At 44.8% G+C, this 15,274-nt stretch overlaps 1 protein-coding gene across 1 annotated transcript in view; it reads right to left on the bottom strand.

Moving 5' to 3' along the window:
• The window catches only part of TTBK1 (tau tubulin kinase 1), a 97,457-nt gene that overhangs the window by 75,586 nt on the left and 6,597 nt on the right, over nt 1-15,274 (bottom strand). Inside the window, exon 3 of the mRNA XM_074168396.1 lies at nt 9,166-9,313. Coding sequence (XP_074024497.1) covers nt 9,166-9,313 — 148 coding nt within the window. The remainder of the gene's footprint in view (nt 1-9,165; nt 9,314-15,274) is intronic.

The following is a 15,274-nucleotide window of genomic DNA, read 5'->3' as shown; positions in this document are numbered from 1 at the left end:
TGCTGTGGGATCTCTATCTTTGGAGATCATTCAAAACTTCACTGGAAAGGCCCAGAGCAACCCGATCTATTTCTTCCTGCTTGGAGAAGGAGATTAGATTAGAGGTTTCCACCCCGCCAGCCTAAATTATCCTCTGGATCTATGCGTGTCAAACAGTCACTTTTCTTTAAAGCCTGCCTCTCGCATCAGCAGCAGCCTCTGACCTCTCTAATCACAAACTCAGCTTAATTCCAGAATCATCAGTCAAGTTGCTTTTTATTCAGGTAATACATGAAGTATCAAACCCAATGGTACACCGCTGGCCAAAAATAACCAGCATGGCACAGCCAGCTAGCAGCAAAACCCAAAAGACAACTGCATAGGAAAAGCTCCAGCACTTAGTGACATAATTTCATTGAGCACTTGGCACTGCCAGGGTCTTGATTATATGCACAGTTACAGAATCATAGAACCATAGAATGGTTTGGGTTGGAAGGGACCTTAAAGATCACCGAGTTCCAACCCCCCTGCCATGGGCAGGGACACCTCCCACCAGACCAGGTTGCTCAAAGTCCCATCCAGCCTGGCCTTGAACACCTCCAAGGATGGGGCATCCACAACTTCCCCGGGCAACCTGTTCCAGTGTCTCACCACCCTCATTGTAAAGAATTTCTTCCTAATGTCTAATCTAAATCTCCCCTTTTTCAGTTTAAAACCATTACCCCATATCCTATCGTTACACTCCTTGATCAAGAGTCCCTCCCCATCTCTCCTGTAGGCCCCCTACAGTTGTGGACATCTAGCTACACAATTGCTCTTACCAGCATTTGGAAAGCTGCAGCTATTTCTCAGGCTCTACACGATAGACATAATATACATTTTCCAGCTATCCTCTTTTTTATTCACCTGTCAACATCAGCATCAGGTTTATCAGCTTATCACAGATTTTGTATTGTGGGGATATTGAATTCACTTCTGTTCAAATATTCGAAAGAAATGGAGGATCCATCAGGACTAGAAAATGAAACCAGAGTTATTTTCATCATCTTCTAACTTTACTTGAAAATGGTGCCTCTATCTTGGCAAAGCTGACTAGCGTGCTGCTTTCTTTCCTTTGCAGTTAGCAAGTTTAATCTCTGGCCGGAGAAACTAACCGACTTCAGGGACTTGTCAACTCAGCTGGAGACAAGGAGTTTTGAACATGAAAGAAAACAAATTCCGTGCTGGAAGTAAGGCTTAAATAACTACATTATCCAATAGTAACCGACTAGGATTTAATCAACTGGGTTAACCTTGCTAATGCTTCTATAATAAATGAATGAGCTAATGGATATAAAAACAAAAGGCTGGTCGTCATCTTCTAATCGAACAGTAAAAGGCAAAGCTGCCAGACTTTGCATGGCATCATTCCCTCTGCTTGTTTCCCGAGGCCACTAAAAACTTTAAGATGAGCAATTGATAATAGACCCCACACAGGGCAAGGCAGAATAGCAAAGGAGTAAGAATTCGACACAGCCTCAAAAACCCCATGTTTTAAATCCTCTTTCATCCATCCCATGTCCTTCTCCCATCCCGTGGCACCATGGTTGACACAGAAAACATGGGGCTCAAATGGCAGTTTATTCAAACACCCGTAGGATTCTTCCACACGGAAAAATGCAGTGTCGGGCAGAGAGGCTACAGCTACATCAAGTGTCTGAATCTGCCACCCTGTGATAGCCTAAAAACCTGCCAAGGGTCATCTACCCTGCTTTCCAGCCTTTACAAATAGCTTGCTTCCATCAGCCTAGCAAAACACTGCAGAAACATATAAAACATGTCTACAAAAGTAACAGAAACTGAATCACAGAGAGTTAAGGCACCACTTTAACATGAAAAAATGCACACGTGCAAAAAGAAAAGACCAGGATTGGCAAATGAGAAACAACAAGCAAGATCCCCTCTCTTTCCTTATTTTATTAGGAAACCCTTACCTGTCCAACCCCTGGCAGTAAACAGGGAACAAGCAAGACAGCTCTGCTTCACTATCTGCTGTAATAAAATCAGGTACTTAAAAACTACAATGCCTGTGACCGGGCTGCATCTTGCACAGCTACTCAATATGCAGAAGATCTCTGCACTGCAGAATAAAATTAATCAGAGTCCTACGCAACTGAGATCGGTCACACTGAAAAGAAGGCATTGACAAAGCAAATGACACACCGAAGAGAATTTAGGAATATCTGGCTGCCGAGTGAGGCCGAAGGCAAGCACGTGGGGCCCCGTAGCCTCACACCAGGGCAAAATTGCCACCGGGGATGAACGGCAAACAGTGCTCAGCACCAGAATAATCTGGCCGTTTTAACTGACAACGCGATTGTTACGCTGCTCCATGGTGAATCCCAGCAAAGGAAACTGAATGCCGTGGCCACATCCATATTTTTGGAAGTCAGTGGACCAGAAGGCATCTCAAGTGCATGCCTCATGAGAGATCCTTTTGCACCAGTCTAGTCTCACAAGCCCTCTGCGTGCTCCCAGAGAGACCTATCAAGAAACGGGTAAGGACAGGAAGAATGCTTTTGAATTCAAAGGATCTGCTGCTGGGTCTCACACAGCCCCAGTTGAGCATCCAGAGCAGACACAGTGCCTGGTTTGGCACGTAAAGATGGTTTCTACACCTCTGTAGCAGCCTGAAAGCAAGAGAAAATAATCCACTGGATTTAATCAGGGATACTGGTTTACTATTCCTGCAATTAAGGCTGCTGTTGGAAAGGCAGAGTGACAAGCCAAGCACCTCAAAAGCTGTGCAAGAGCTGTTCTAACAGAGCCATTGCGTTTTGATTAACCTTAAAGACCCCAGAGATTGGCAACAGAGTCTGGATAGTATTTCACAGGTGCTCCTTTGCCACCTGGATGTTGCTCCACAGCAAATCCAGGGTGGGGAAAAAAAAGTCACAGAGAGAGCAGCCAGATTTCTTCCTCTCTGTATTCCAAAGGGTTAGAAAAGCATCGAAGATACGTAAAAACATCTATGCTTCTAGAAGTGACAGGACTCTTCCTTCGACATGCTCAATGACAGGAAACCACCCAATTTTTTCTCCCCATGATTCCAAAGAACAGGAGTCACAGAGTCCTGGTTTATAATAGCAACGAGGTTTTAAAGCAAGCCCCCACGCTGCCTTAAATCATCACAATTACCATGTGTCAGTGTTGCTCACAGAGTGGCTTTGGGTCATATAAACTTTTCTGAGCAAACAGACCCAGAAGCTCCATTCCAGATGCACGCCAAATAGTCCCAAATCCTAAAGAAGACAGTCCAAAACAACAACTGGTCCCTCAGACAGGGGGACCAGATTAAAACTAACCCAAAGGAGAATCCCCTGAACACATGCTGTTTATAGTTTAAAATCCCCAAGCCACAGATGCTGGAGATGTGTAGGCCTGAGCTTCTATCCACTGATCTGCTGGTAACACACTGCTCGCTTAATGTAGACATAGCTCAAGAGGGTGAAACGTAGAAAAACCAGCAAAGGCCCCTTCTTGCTTTCTGGATAATTAAGCTGCTAATTCATTTAGCCACACAGATCTTATTTCCATTCGCTTTTTAACGTGCGTGATCAAAAGACTTGTCTACACAGCAAAACACTTGCGGATACAACTAAACCAGCATCCTGCTCTGCTGGAGACAAGTTGCATCTGCAAGAACTATTTTGCCACTATTTTGCCAATGCAGCTTAGGCTTGGTTTCAAAATGCTTGACTGCAAAGTAGAAAAGCCCAATAGATTAAAATTATGTGCAAATGGTACAATCATATACAATTATCTCACTAAAGATAATTTTGCAGTAGTGATTAAGGCAATAAAATGAGGGCTTAGCCCTAAAATAGTATTCTTCTGACACAGAAGCTGTATTCATGCAGAAGTTCCCTGTGCTGATGTGCCAAACTGTCCCTGAAACAGCTTCTGAATTTGTTATAGATAAGATTTTCATCCTTAGTAGAGTAATTCTCTATTAGCTGTCTATAAAATAATTTTTGTATTATCTTTTTTCATGCTGTTACTTTATTATCCCTATGCTTCACAACTACATACACACATTTCTTACCGCTGTACACCATGAATTTTTCATATCATTTCCATATTGCTTGTTACTTATTGCACACGTTTTAGAGATAAATACATACATAAGAGAGACTTAGATAGGTTGGATTGATGGGCCAACATTAATGGTATGAACTTCAACAAGACCAAGTGCCAGGTCCTGCACTTGGGCCACAGCAGCCCCACGCATCGGTACAGGCTTGGGGAAGTGTGGCTGGAAAGCTGCCTGGCGGAAAAGGACTTGGGGGTTCTAATTGACAAGTGGCTGAATACGAGCCAGCAGTGTGCCCAGGTGGCCAAGAAAGCCAACGGCATCCTGGCTTGTATTAGAAAGAGTGTGACCAGCAGAAGCAGGGAGGTGATTGTGCCCCTGTACTCAGCACTGGTGGGGCCACACCTGGAGTATTGTGTCCAGTTTTGGGCACCTCAATACAAGAGAGATATCGAGGCGCTGGAGCGGGTACAGAGGAGGGCAACGAAGCTGGTGAAGGGCCTGGAGAATAAATCTTATGAAGAGCGATTGAGGGAGCTGGGACTCTTTAGTATGAGGAAGAGGAGGCTGAGGGGTGACCTCATTGCTCTCTACAACTACTTGAAAGGACATTGTAGAGAGGTTGGTGCTGGTCTCTTCTCACAAGCAAATAGCGATAGAACAAGAGGGAATGGGTTCAAGCTGCAACAGGGTAGGTTTAGACTGAACATTAGGAAGAAATTCTTCACAGTAAGAGTGATCAAACACTGGAACGGGCTGCCCAGGGAGGTGGTCGAGTCACCATCCTTGGATGAGTTTAAGAGTCGCTTAGATGTGGTGTTGGGGGATATGGTGTAGGGGAGAACTTTGTAGAGTAGGGTAGATGGTTGGACTCGATGATCCCAAGGGTCTTTTCCAACCTAGATGATTCTATGATTCTATAAGAATATATTACTGCAAAAGTCTATTCTCTGATGTTGTTCCTTGGACTCTCCATGACACCCAGCAGCCTTCTTCAAGGAAAGAAAATTTTCTGATCCTCCAGGCAAACCAAAAAGAGAATGCAACTTCCCTGTTCCCCAAGCAAGCTTACCAACACACACTGAGAAAACGGCTTTGTTTCAACAGAACCGAGGCCCTGTCAGAAGAAGGGAGCAACAGGACAACGTAAGCCAAACAGTGCTTGACAAAGATGGAAAAAAAAAAAAGTTATCTTGTGGTGCTCTGATTAGAATTGGCCAGATAGAGTAGCAGCAGACAGAATGTCCTGAGCCCTGCAAGCCCAGCAACTCTGTGGGACCAAGAGGTTTTGATTTTCACTAAAATAGTCTGCGGAAGGCAAGAAAAAGACAGAAATTTTGCTGGAAACTTTTGGGGTAAATGTACAACAACAGGACAACTGAGAGCTTCAGCTCATCACCTGCTTGAGGAAGAAATGCTGTAGGCTGACTTCTCAATCATGTTTTACCCAAAGCCTAGAAGGGCATCGTTGTTGGTGCTTCCCAGCCCCAAGACAGTATAAAGAATTGGAAGGTTGATCAGAAGATGATCTACCATCCTTGCAAGTAACAATAGAAAGCAAAAGAACTTTGCCTTTGGCAAAGACATTAGTATCTAGACAGATAAAGAAAAAGCACTATACAGCTAGAAAAAATCAAATCAAGTAAGAGCTGAACAGAACGAATCTACAGGGCAGTTGAGGGATGCTGAAGCGGCAGTGATCTCACATAGCCAAGCACAAGTATCACAGAATCATGTCAGAAGGAACTTCTTGAGATATCTACTCCACTCCCACTGTTCAAGCGCAGACAGCTAGAGTAGGTTGTCCACAGCCACATCCTGTTGGGTTTTGAGTATCTCAAAGGATGGAGACTCTACGACCTTTCTGGGTAACCTGTGATAGTGTTTGACCATGCTCACCACAAAAAAAAAAAGCGACCACCCTCACAATAGAAAACTACACACAGTGTTTATTAGAAGACACAGAGACTCGCCAGAAGAGTCATTAACTGGTTAGCTCCCCAGTTGTTCTGTGTGGACTGCCAGTGCAGAAAGGACACTGTGAAGGACCTGCGGCTGCGTTCCTTACGTGGCCATTCCAAAAAGTGTCCCAGAAATCTGGCTGTTGGCGACGGCCTGCAGTCCGAACCATTCAGGAGCTACTGCACTGAAAGGTCGGGCTGCACCCAAATCACGTGCTGAAGAAAGTCTGCAGTATGGGGTAATGGCCAGCCTTCTCTATCCCAGACTCTGGGAAGCTCTAGCAACTTGCAAGACCCTCATCAAAAGCTCTGAAAAGAGCAGCAGCTCGTTAGTCCTTTAATGTTGGTGTGATACCTAAATAGAAAGCAGTAAAGCTGTACTGCTTAAGAGGGACTGCAATGTTAAATTCTATCAGAAAAGTACAGAGGAATTTTAGACAACACTGTTCCCTTGCTTTTCACCTGGAAAACCATGAACCGACTGTATCACCTATGATAATGCCACCAGCTTCCTCCATCCATCAACTGTTTGGATAAAGTCAGCATCTCCCTTTCTGAAATGTTTCTCACCGCTTCGCAACAGCTCACAGTGAAAACATACACAACACATGATTCCCAACTCTCTCAACCTTATTTCTTATTTTAACTTTATCATTTATTTCAGTAAGGCATTTGGGGATTAACCTTGAACCAAAAAAAAAAGTTAAATTCTTCACAGAACAGCTTGATTTATAAAAATATGGCCGAAGTAATTTGTCATTCTTAAATGCAGGATAGCTGATGCATAGCCAATTCTGCTGCTTCTGTCTTTTCTGTCCCTTAATATTTGCTAACTGCTTTGCCAAGGGACTGTCCTAATTCCACACTCCACCACTCCCTCTCCCCAATTACCAGGATCATGCTGTGTACAACTGTGGGTGTTTTTTCAAGCATTTGGTATTCTCAACTATTTTCCAGAAATAAACACTGATGGCAAAGCGTGAGTATTAGTCAACTTCTTGCACATTTTCTGATGCTGGTTCTGATTTGGTGACTTCAGGTCATGTTTTTCAAGCATCCCCTGCCCTGGATGTAACACAAAGTGACACTAGCCAGCACCATAGCATCGTCTCTTGGTATTCTAATAGTCCACCGCTCTACACAGTCACACCCTCGCTCAATTCAGAGCAGTTCCAAGCGTATAACCAAATGCAAAAAATCTAAATCTCTGCCTTGTTTGCCCTCACTACATTGCTTTCAGACCGCCTGCTCTGCTGTTTTCTGGGAGCTCTGTGTATCCAGGCCTTTCACAGATCAACAGCAACCTTCCTCCTAATGACATGGGTTGAGTTCTCCTTTGTTTCAATTCTCTTTACACAGCTCAGCTGCATCTACTGCAATATGGTGTATTCAAAAAAGGCCTTATCAGTCCTCCTCTTAGAAGAGCTGAACTGTGGAAAACTATTTGACCTTCCAAAATAATTACTGACTTTTGCCTCGAGGCTATCTGTCACAAACATTGAGTAAACCCTGTTACACAAGACCTGCAACAGTCTCACCCTCTAATTCATATCTCTGGAGATTTTGTGTAAGGGCAGAGGTACAGACAGGGACAAAGGGCCACAACACTATCTCTGAAGCATGAGCCCTGGTGATAAGGACACCACTCACTGCTTCATGGGAAGGTGCTTCCTCAGCCCAAGCGGGAATCCTGCAAAAAGGAACATCCCTTCAAAGGCATATTATACTACAACATGTAAACTGTAACCTGTCAATAGCTGGCCTTGCCTTCACAAGGAAATCCATGCACAATGCACTTCAGCAAACAGCACTTCTCAGTTCCTCAAAGGCAGATTTGGAAATTCCTTTTTTACATCCTCCCCTAGTGATCAGTTTTTCGTAGAAGCCCCCTCACTCTTCTTTCAGCCAGGAACAACTGCAGCAAGACTGCTCCCTTGCGCCCTTTGTTGTTAAACTGGATCTCATCAGCACTGCAAAAGCCTTCGGGATACTGGCTGGCTTCTTTCACCCTGTTCTACCAGTTCACTCCTGAGAATGACTGTGACTTTAAAGACTTTAAAGATCAGCACAGGAAGTTTCATCTGAGCAAACAGAAACAGAAAAATCCTGGCATAAGGCAAGTCCCCCTTCAGTGTAATTTCTTAGGTGTAAGCAGGGTTGGACACGAGTCAAGGAAGGCTCCCTTTTTGCTGCTTCCCAGTCAGTTTGAAACCTGCTTATAAGCTTTGCCAAGGTCAACTAGAGCAACTGATGGTCCCAGAGCTGACTTCAATATCCAAACCAATATAAAGTTGTGTTAGGGAAAATTAACAATAGGCGTATCATTCAAATTAACATAATTCAAAACCACCACTCCTAAACCTAAAAGACCTAAAATCATTTCATACTTTGCCTTCAGGACAGTCAGGTACATGAAAAATTAACTAATTGCCAGTTTCCCTATACTTCATGTTATCCACTTTTTGCACTCAGAATCACAGAATCACAGAATCTTCTAGGTTGGAAGGGACCTTCAAGATCATCTTGTCCAACCATCAACCTAACTCTGACTAAAATAAACACCCACAAAACAACAAAATGCAACACCATCACTAAACCATGTCTCCCAGCACCACGTCAACCTGTCTTTTGAACACTTCCAGGGATGGTGCCTCACCCACCTCCCTGGGCAGCCCATTCCAATGTCTGATAACCCTTTCAGTGACAAAATTTTTCCTAATATCCATCTACTCATCTACTTATCAACCATTTTACTTGGACACTCTGTCACGCTCACAGCGCTATGGTGACAAACATCGTCCCTGCCCTCTGGGAGGCTATCACCTAACCTCCTTTCTTAGTCCAACACTGCTTGCTCTATTCCTTATTATCTCGTCAGTAGTACTAAACTGCACAGAGCAGTGTACCAATAATTACGTTTAAGTCTCCTCATTGTTCTTACAGCCTGGAAGACAAAAAGAGTCCCCGTAGTTGGAACTCACTTGAGTAGGACGCTTTGCAGAATGTAATAACTTTCTGAGCTGAATGACTTAATGTACCATCACATTTAGACGGAATCTGAAGAGAAAACTGTAAATAACATTTGCAACTTTGGATTCTAATTGTTAACACGTACAGTGACTTTTAGCACTTCCAAAGAGCTTTCTGCCTTACCTTGCAGCTTTTTCAGGACAGCCACTTCCATCTTGAGAACTTGCTTGGGCTGCTGGGCTGATTCCACCTTCAAGGCCACATTCTCACGGGTCAGCAGATCCATCGCCTCATAGATCTCCCCAAAGCCACCGCCACCAATCTTCTTCAACTAGAGAAGTACAAAGAGGGTTGGTACAACGTACAAGAGAAACAACATCAAATCGGCTCTCACAGAGCCAGGCACCAGCTTCTTTCTTTACTGCTTAAGGAGAACAAACTCAGCTCCCAATCTGTGCTGTGCCTGAATCCCTTCACTGCACAGCTAGGCAAAAGTCCAGCTACCCACTTGACTGTGCTATGTATAAATTCCTTGCTGTAACAACAAAGAACAAGCCTAGCGAGCGATGACATGTGATGCATTTAGAAGCAAATGATAACGCCTATTGCCTCAATAATGTTCTTGCCAAAATTCAAGGAAAGACCCTTCAAGGAGATAGTAGAAGCACTATCCAGACCATGGTAGATAAAACCTGTCATTTCCTCTCAACAAGCACATCTCTGCAGTAAAACACAACCAGGGTAGTTGGAACTAATGCTTTCAAGAAATAAGTTAAATGAAGTTTACGTCTCATTCACAGGATTTTAAATACAGAAAAAAAAAACCCCACAAACATCCACTGGAATATTTTACAAGATGCTTCACCTGCTCTGCTAGTGAGGTTACTTCAGTGCCACGTGTCAGAGAACTGCCAACTGCATTACCACAAAATAGTTACATAAAAGCCACAAGTGCAGCTCCATTGTTTCTCATTTTCTCTTACTCTCTTTTTGTACTTTTTCATTTTCAACCACACCAAATGATGCTTTTTGTGTCTCTGAGCAAAAATTAAAGACTGTTTCCCAATAGAAGGATATCACAGCTCAGAAATCAAAAACAATTTCAATTGACATAAACTCAGAGCTAAAGATGTCTAAGTTTCAGCGCTGTTGATATGCACCTACTAGAGACAGATCGTCTGCCTGTTCTAGAGCAGCCACCCACTCAGAGAGCAAGCTGGGATCCTCTGCCGTTCCTGGAAGGTGATTCCTTGATTCTCCTTCTGCTGAGACTCGACAGCATATGCACATATAGTTATACATATGCATGTATAAGAGACTCCTAATGTGTTGCAAGTGTCAACGTCTATGCCAGGAAAATTATTTTATAAGTGTTTCTTTTAGATATATTTAAAGCATACTAGGCTGCCCAGGAACAAATTCATGTTTACAGCAGAGCGACATCAGGGCTCCTTTGACGTGCTTAGCGCTTGTTCATTGAACCTTGCTGCAGGCCTTCCCTTCAGCATTTCACGTTCCCTCTATTCACAACTGCTCAGAAAGCCCTGTGCTCTCCTTCTTTCCAACGGCAGCAACGACACTTGAAGAGAAAAAGAAGTTTAAATCGGGCAGATAGTCAAACATGTATCTTACACAACGTTTCATGAGGTTGGGATGATATTTTAGAATCACAGAATCTTCTTGGTTGGATGGGACCTTTGAGATCATCGAGTCCAACCACAAAAAAAAAACAAACAACAAACCCAAAAAAACCCAACAAAAAAACCCCACCAAAAACAAAACCCACACAAAACAAACACCCTCAACCACTCACCACATCCACCCACAAACAGACACAACCCAACAATCTCGGGCACTAGAGCATGCCCTGAAGTGCCACGTCTACATGGTTCTTAAATACCTTCAGGGATGGCGACTCCACCACCTCCCTGGGCAGGCTGTTCCAGTGCCTGACCACCCTCTCAGGAAAGTCATTCTGCCTAATATCTAATCTAAACCTCCCCTGCCCCAACTTCAGACCATTTCCTCTGGTCCTGTCGTTATTCCCTTGGGAGAAGAGGCCAACACCCTCCTCTCTACACCCTCCTTTCAGGTAGTTGTAGAGGGCAATGAGGTCTCCCCTCAGCCTCCTCTTCTCCAAACTAAACATGCCCAGGTGTCTTCTGCACCACGGAAGGTCTGTCCTGTACATCCGTCCGGTTTGCTGAGCAAAGGGCCCTGCCTCTCAAGGGCAGTTGGTTTTTTTTTTTCCTTAAGGTGACTCAAACCATTTGGTTTTCTAGCTCCCAGGTCAAGAAAAACAGCTCTGCATGAAGGCGGCAATACTTTCCGTATCAACAGCCTGACTATTGTCTCTGAAGCCATTTCTTGATAACCCTTTGAGAGTTGCTGCCCGGAGCCATTCTTCTTCTCCTTTTACTTGTTATTTTTTCCTCCCAACCTTCCACTAGGGCTAAACAGGAACATTCTTACAGTAAACAGCCCAATAACTAGGTCACCACATATTATTCATAAATTATTACAGTGCAGCCCTATTTCTACTTGGAAATTCGCACTAAGTGAGCTGGCTATTAAAAATCTTTCCATCAAAACAGTGCTATGTTCAGCATAGCAACAACATGCCAGTTGATACCTTCGGATTCAGGACACGGGATCTTCTGTTGCCTGATGTATTGGCAACACAGAATGAAAAAAGAAAGGGACAGTAAAAGCCGCAGAAGGCCAAAAAGTTTAGTTGGGATCTGGAAGGACTCTGAGGAAGATTTAAAAAGTCTCAGTGGGAAAATGGGTAACATAATAAGCAAAAGTCAACCGTAATAAATATAACAACATAGCTGGGATGGAGCGGAAAGAAACACAGGCTACCCAAACATCTCGCTGGGTTGCAAATTCAAGAAATGAATCTAGGGAGGAATACTGCTGAGCCAGCACAGACCCGCACAATGATCCTTTTCCATGCACTGGCCTTAACAGGGGCAGCTCCCACGTGCAACGCAGTTGTCCAAAAGCAGAGCTACTACAATATAAATGGCACAACACAGTAACATGATTAGGATAGCGGCATTGTAAGGATCCGTAGGAAGGTCTGGTCATGTTCAATGCACAGTATCGACCACCTTGGTGCTAGAGGCTCTCACTGAGTTAGGAGTGGTTCATTTCATGGTTAGGAGAGTTCACCAGTGCCTCTGTACTGGGCACTGGTGAGGCCTCACCTCGAGTACTGTGTTCAGTTCTGGGCCCCTCACTACAGGAAGGACATGGAGCTGCTGGAGCGTGTCCAGAGGAGAGCCACCAAGCTGGTGAGGGGTCTGGAGAACAAGTCCTATGAGGAGAGGCTGAGGGAACTGGGCATGTTTAGTTTGGAGAAGAGGAGGCTGAGGGGGGACCTCATTGCCCTCTACAACTACCTGAAAGGAGGGTGTAGAGAGGTGGGTGTTGGCCTCTTCTCCCAAGGGAATAATGACAGGAGCAGAGGAAATGGTCTGAAGTTGGGGCAGGGGAGGTTTAGATTAGATATTAGGAAGAATGACTTTCCTGAGAGGGTGGTCAGGCACTGGAACAGCCTGCCCAGGGAGGTGGTGGAGTCGCCATCCCTGAAGGTATTTAAGAACCATGTAGACGTGGCACTTCAGGGCATGCTCTAGTGCCCGAGATTGTTGGTTTGTGTCTGTTTGTGGGTGGGTGGGGTGTGGTTGTGGGCGTTTGGTTTGGTTTTGGTGTTGGTGTTCTGGGATTTTTTGGGTGTGGGTTTTTTTTTTTGGTTTTGGGGTTTTTGGTTTGGTTTTGTTTTTTTTTTTTGTTGGTTGGACTCAATGATCTCAAAGGTCCCACCCAACCAAGAATATTCTGTGATTCTGTGATTCTGTGATTTCAGGATGAAGAGAATGACCAGGAGCCTGGAAAAACTAAGGACAGACTAGGACTGCTACCTCAAAAAAAAGTATCAGAGAGGCAGGTTCAGGAAGCAAGGTGCAGGTATTGAGACTGCTCACCTGGGAAAACAGCCAAATCGGAGGACCCATATAAGTCAACAGAGGAACGAATGTGAGATGAAATGAGAACAAGACCAGAGCTTCACTGAACCAAAAAATCAGCCACACTCAAACAAGAGCTCAATGTCCAAGTGGAAACCAGTGACAAGTGGCATTCCTCAGGGGTCGGTACTGGGACCAGCACTGTTTAACATCTTTGTCGGAGACATGGACAGTGGGATAGAGTGCACCCTCAGCAAGTTTGCTGATGACACCAAGCTATGTGGTGCAGTTGACACGCTGGAGGGAAGGGATGCCATCCAGAGGGACCTGGACAGGCTTGAGAGGTGGGACCATGCAAACCTCATAAAAGTTCAACAAGGGCAAGTACAAGGTCCTGAGCCTCGGTCGGGACAATCACAAACATAAATACAGGCTGGGCGGAAAATGGATTGAGAGCAGCCCTGAGGAGAAGGACTTGGGGGTGTTGGTGGATGAGAAGCTCAACATGAGCTGGCAACATGCACTGGCAGCCCAGAAAGCCAACTGCATCCTGGGCTCCATCAGAAGCAGTGTGGCCAGCAGGACAAGGGAGGTGATTATGCCCCACTACTCTGCTCTCATGAGACCCCACCTGGAGTACTGCGTCCAGCTCTGGAGTCCCCAACATAAGAAGGGCATGGACCTGTTGGAGCAAGCCCACAGGAGGGCCACAAAGATGATCAGAGGCTGGAGCCCCTCTCCTGTGAGGACAGGCTGAGAAAGCCTGGAGAAGAGAAGGCTCCAGGGAGACCTTATAGTGGTCTTCCAGTACTTAAAGGGGGCCTATGGGAAAGTTGGGGAAGGACTTTTTATCAGGGAGTGGAGCGATAGGACAAGGGGTAACAGTTTTAAACTGAAAAAGGGTAAATTTAGGAGATCTTAGGAAGAAATTCTTTACTGTGAGGGTGGTGAGACACTGGAACAGGTTGCCCAGAGAAGCTGTGGATGCCCCATCCCTGGAGGTGTTCAAGGCCAGGCTGGATGGGGCTTTGAGCAACCTGGTCTGGTGGGAGGTGTCCCTGCCCATGGCAAGGGGGTTGGAACTAGATCCCTTCCAACTCTAACCATTCTATGACTCTAAAACTGATTTTATACGACATTCCAGCCAATGGATGCACCTCACTGTCCAAGAGCCCTCAAGCTGCCTCTCCTTCCTCACATCCTTTCTCACTCTCTTATGGAAGTCATTCTCTGGCATACTTTTCCCAGCACACCAGATGGTCCTATTTTCATCATTACCAGCGCTGCCATCCTCCTTGATTTTTCAGCAACATCCGGAGGCCATCAGCAGCCATTTCCTTTTCTTTGTTGCAGAGCAAGTTGTTATCTTGCAACTCAAGGTCTTGGCTGAGATCAAGGGCTTACCACACATGCATTTCCTCCTTGCTTGGGTACTCTGTGGAAGTTCACTGTTTAAGGTGAACTCAGCACAGCCTTCTGCTGGACACAAAGGAGTGATGGGCATATACCACTCAAGAAAATAAATCAATAATGAAACCGTTAACCACAAAGTCAAGAAAGAGAAGGGAACATCTCACAACAGTCACCTAAATGATAATCGTGAGTCACCAGCCCATGCTAAGACTCAGTGCTCTGGGAATAATTCTCTTCTCATCCTGTTTCCTACCTTCCACCAGATCATTTACTAATAAGACTGGGATACAGGCTGACAACACCAGCAGGACTCATTCTACCTAAACGCACAAGCCTATGTCCAGATTTCCATTACAGCCTGTAGAGTCAAGTAAAGAATTCCTCTGATTAAACAAAGGCATCTATTTGGACTTGCACATACATAAGTAAAATTAATCAAACTACATCTCAGACGTGATTTCAGTCCTTTCAGCATCCCACAAATGGCCACACAGCCGTACAGCTCATTGCAGGGCTTCTTCCATATTCTAAGAGGTTTCATACCACATTAGGCCCTTGGAGTAAACTGTTACCAAAAAGCCACTCTACTTAACCCCTCAGTATGGCAGTCTCCAACTAGGAGGTTCCAGTAATTCCCCAAACTGATCTCAGGACTGCCGACACAAACCAGCTATGTCCTGATGAGAGAAGCCAGTCGGAAAAGGCCTCCTGGATGTATCAGCAGTTACACAGCACACAGATGGCTCCCTTTGAAGCCTCCTTTAAATATCTTGAAATATTTCGGATTTATCCTGAAAAGACTCTTGCAGCACAATCCTCCAGAGCCTATTAAAAAAAAAAACCCAAAACAACAAACACACAGCCTTCCCACTAAGCAGAAATTAGTACTCACAGAGGGACAGTTC

This window comes from Numenius arquata, chromosome 2, assembly GCF_964106895.1.
Source record: "Numenius arquata chromosome 2, bNumArq3.hap1.1, whole genome shotgun sequence".
Taxonomy (NCBI): Eukaryota; Metazoa; Chordata; class Aves; order Charadriiformes; family Scolopacidae; genus Numenius; species Numenius arquata.
Note: the sequence above shows the minus strand (reverse complement) of the source record. Positions and strands in the feature narration are given on the sequence as shown.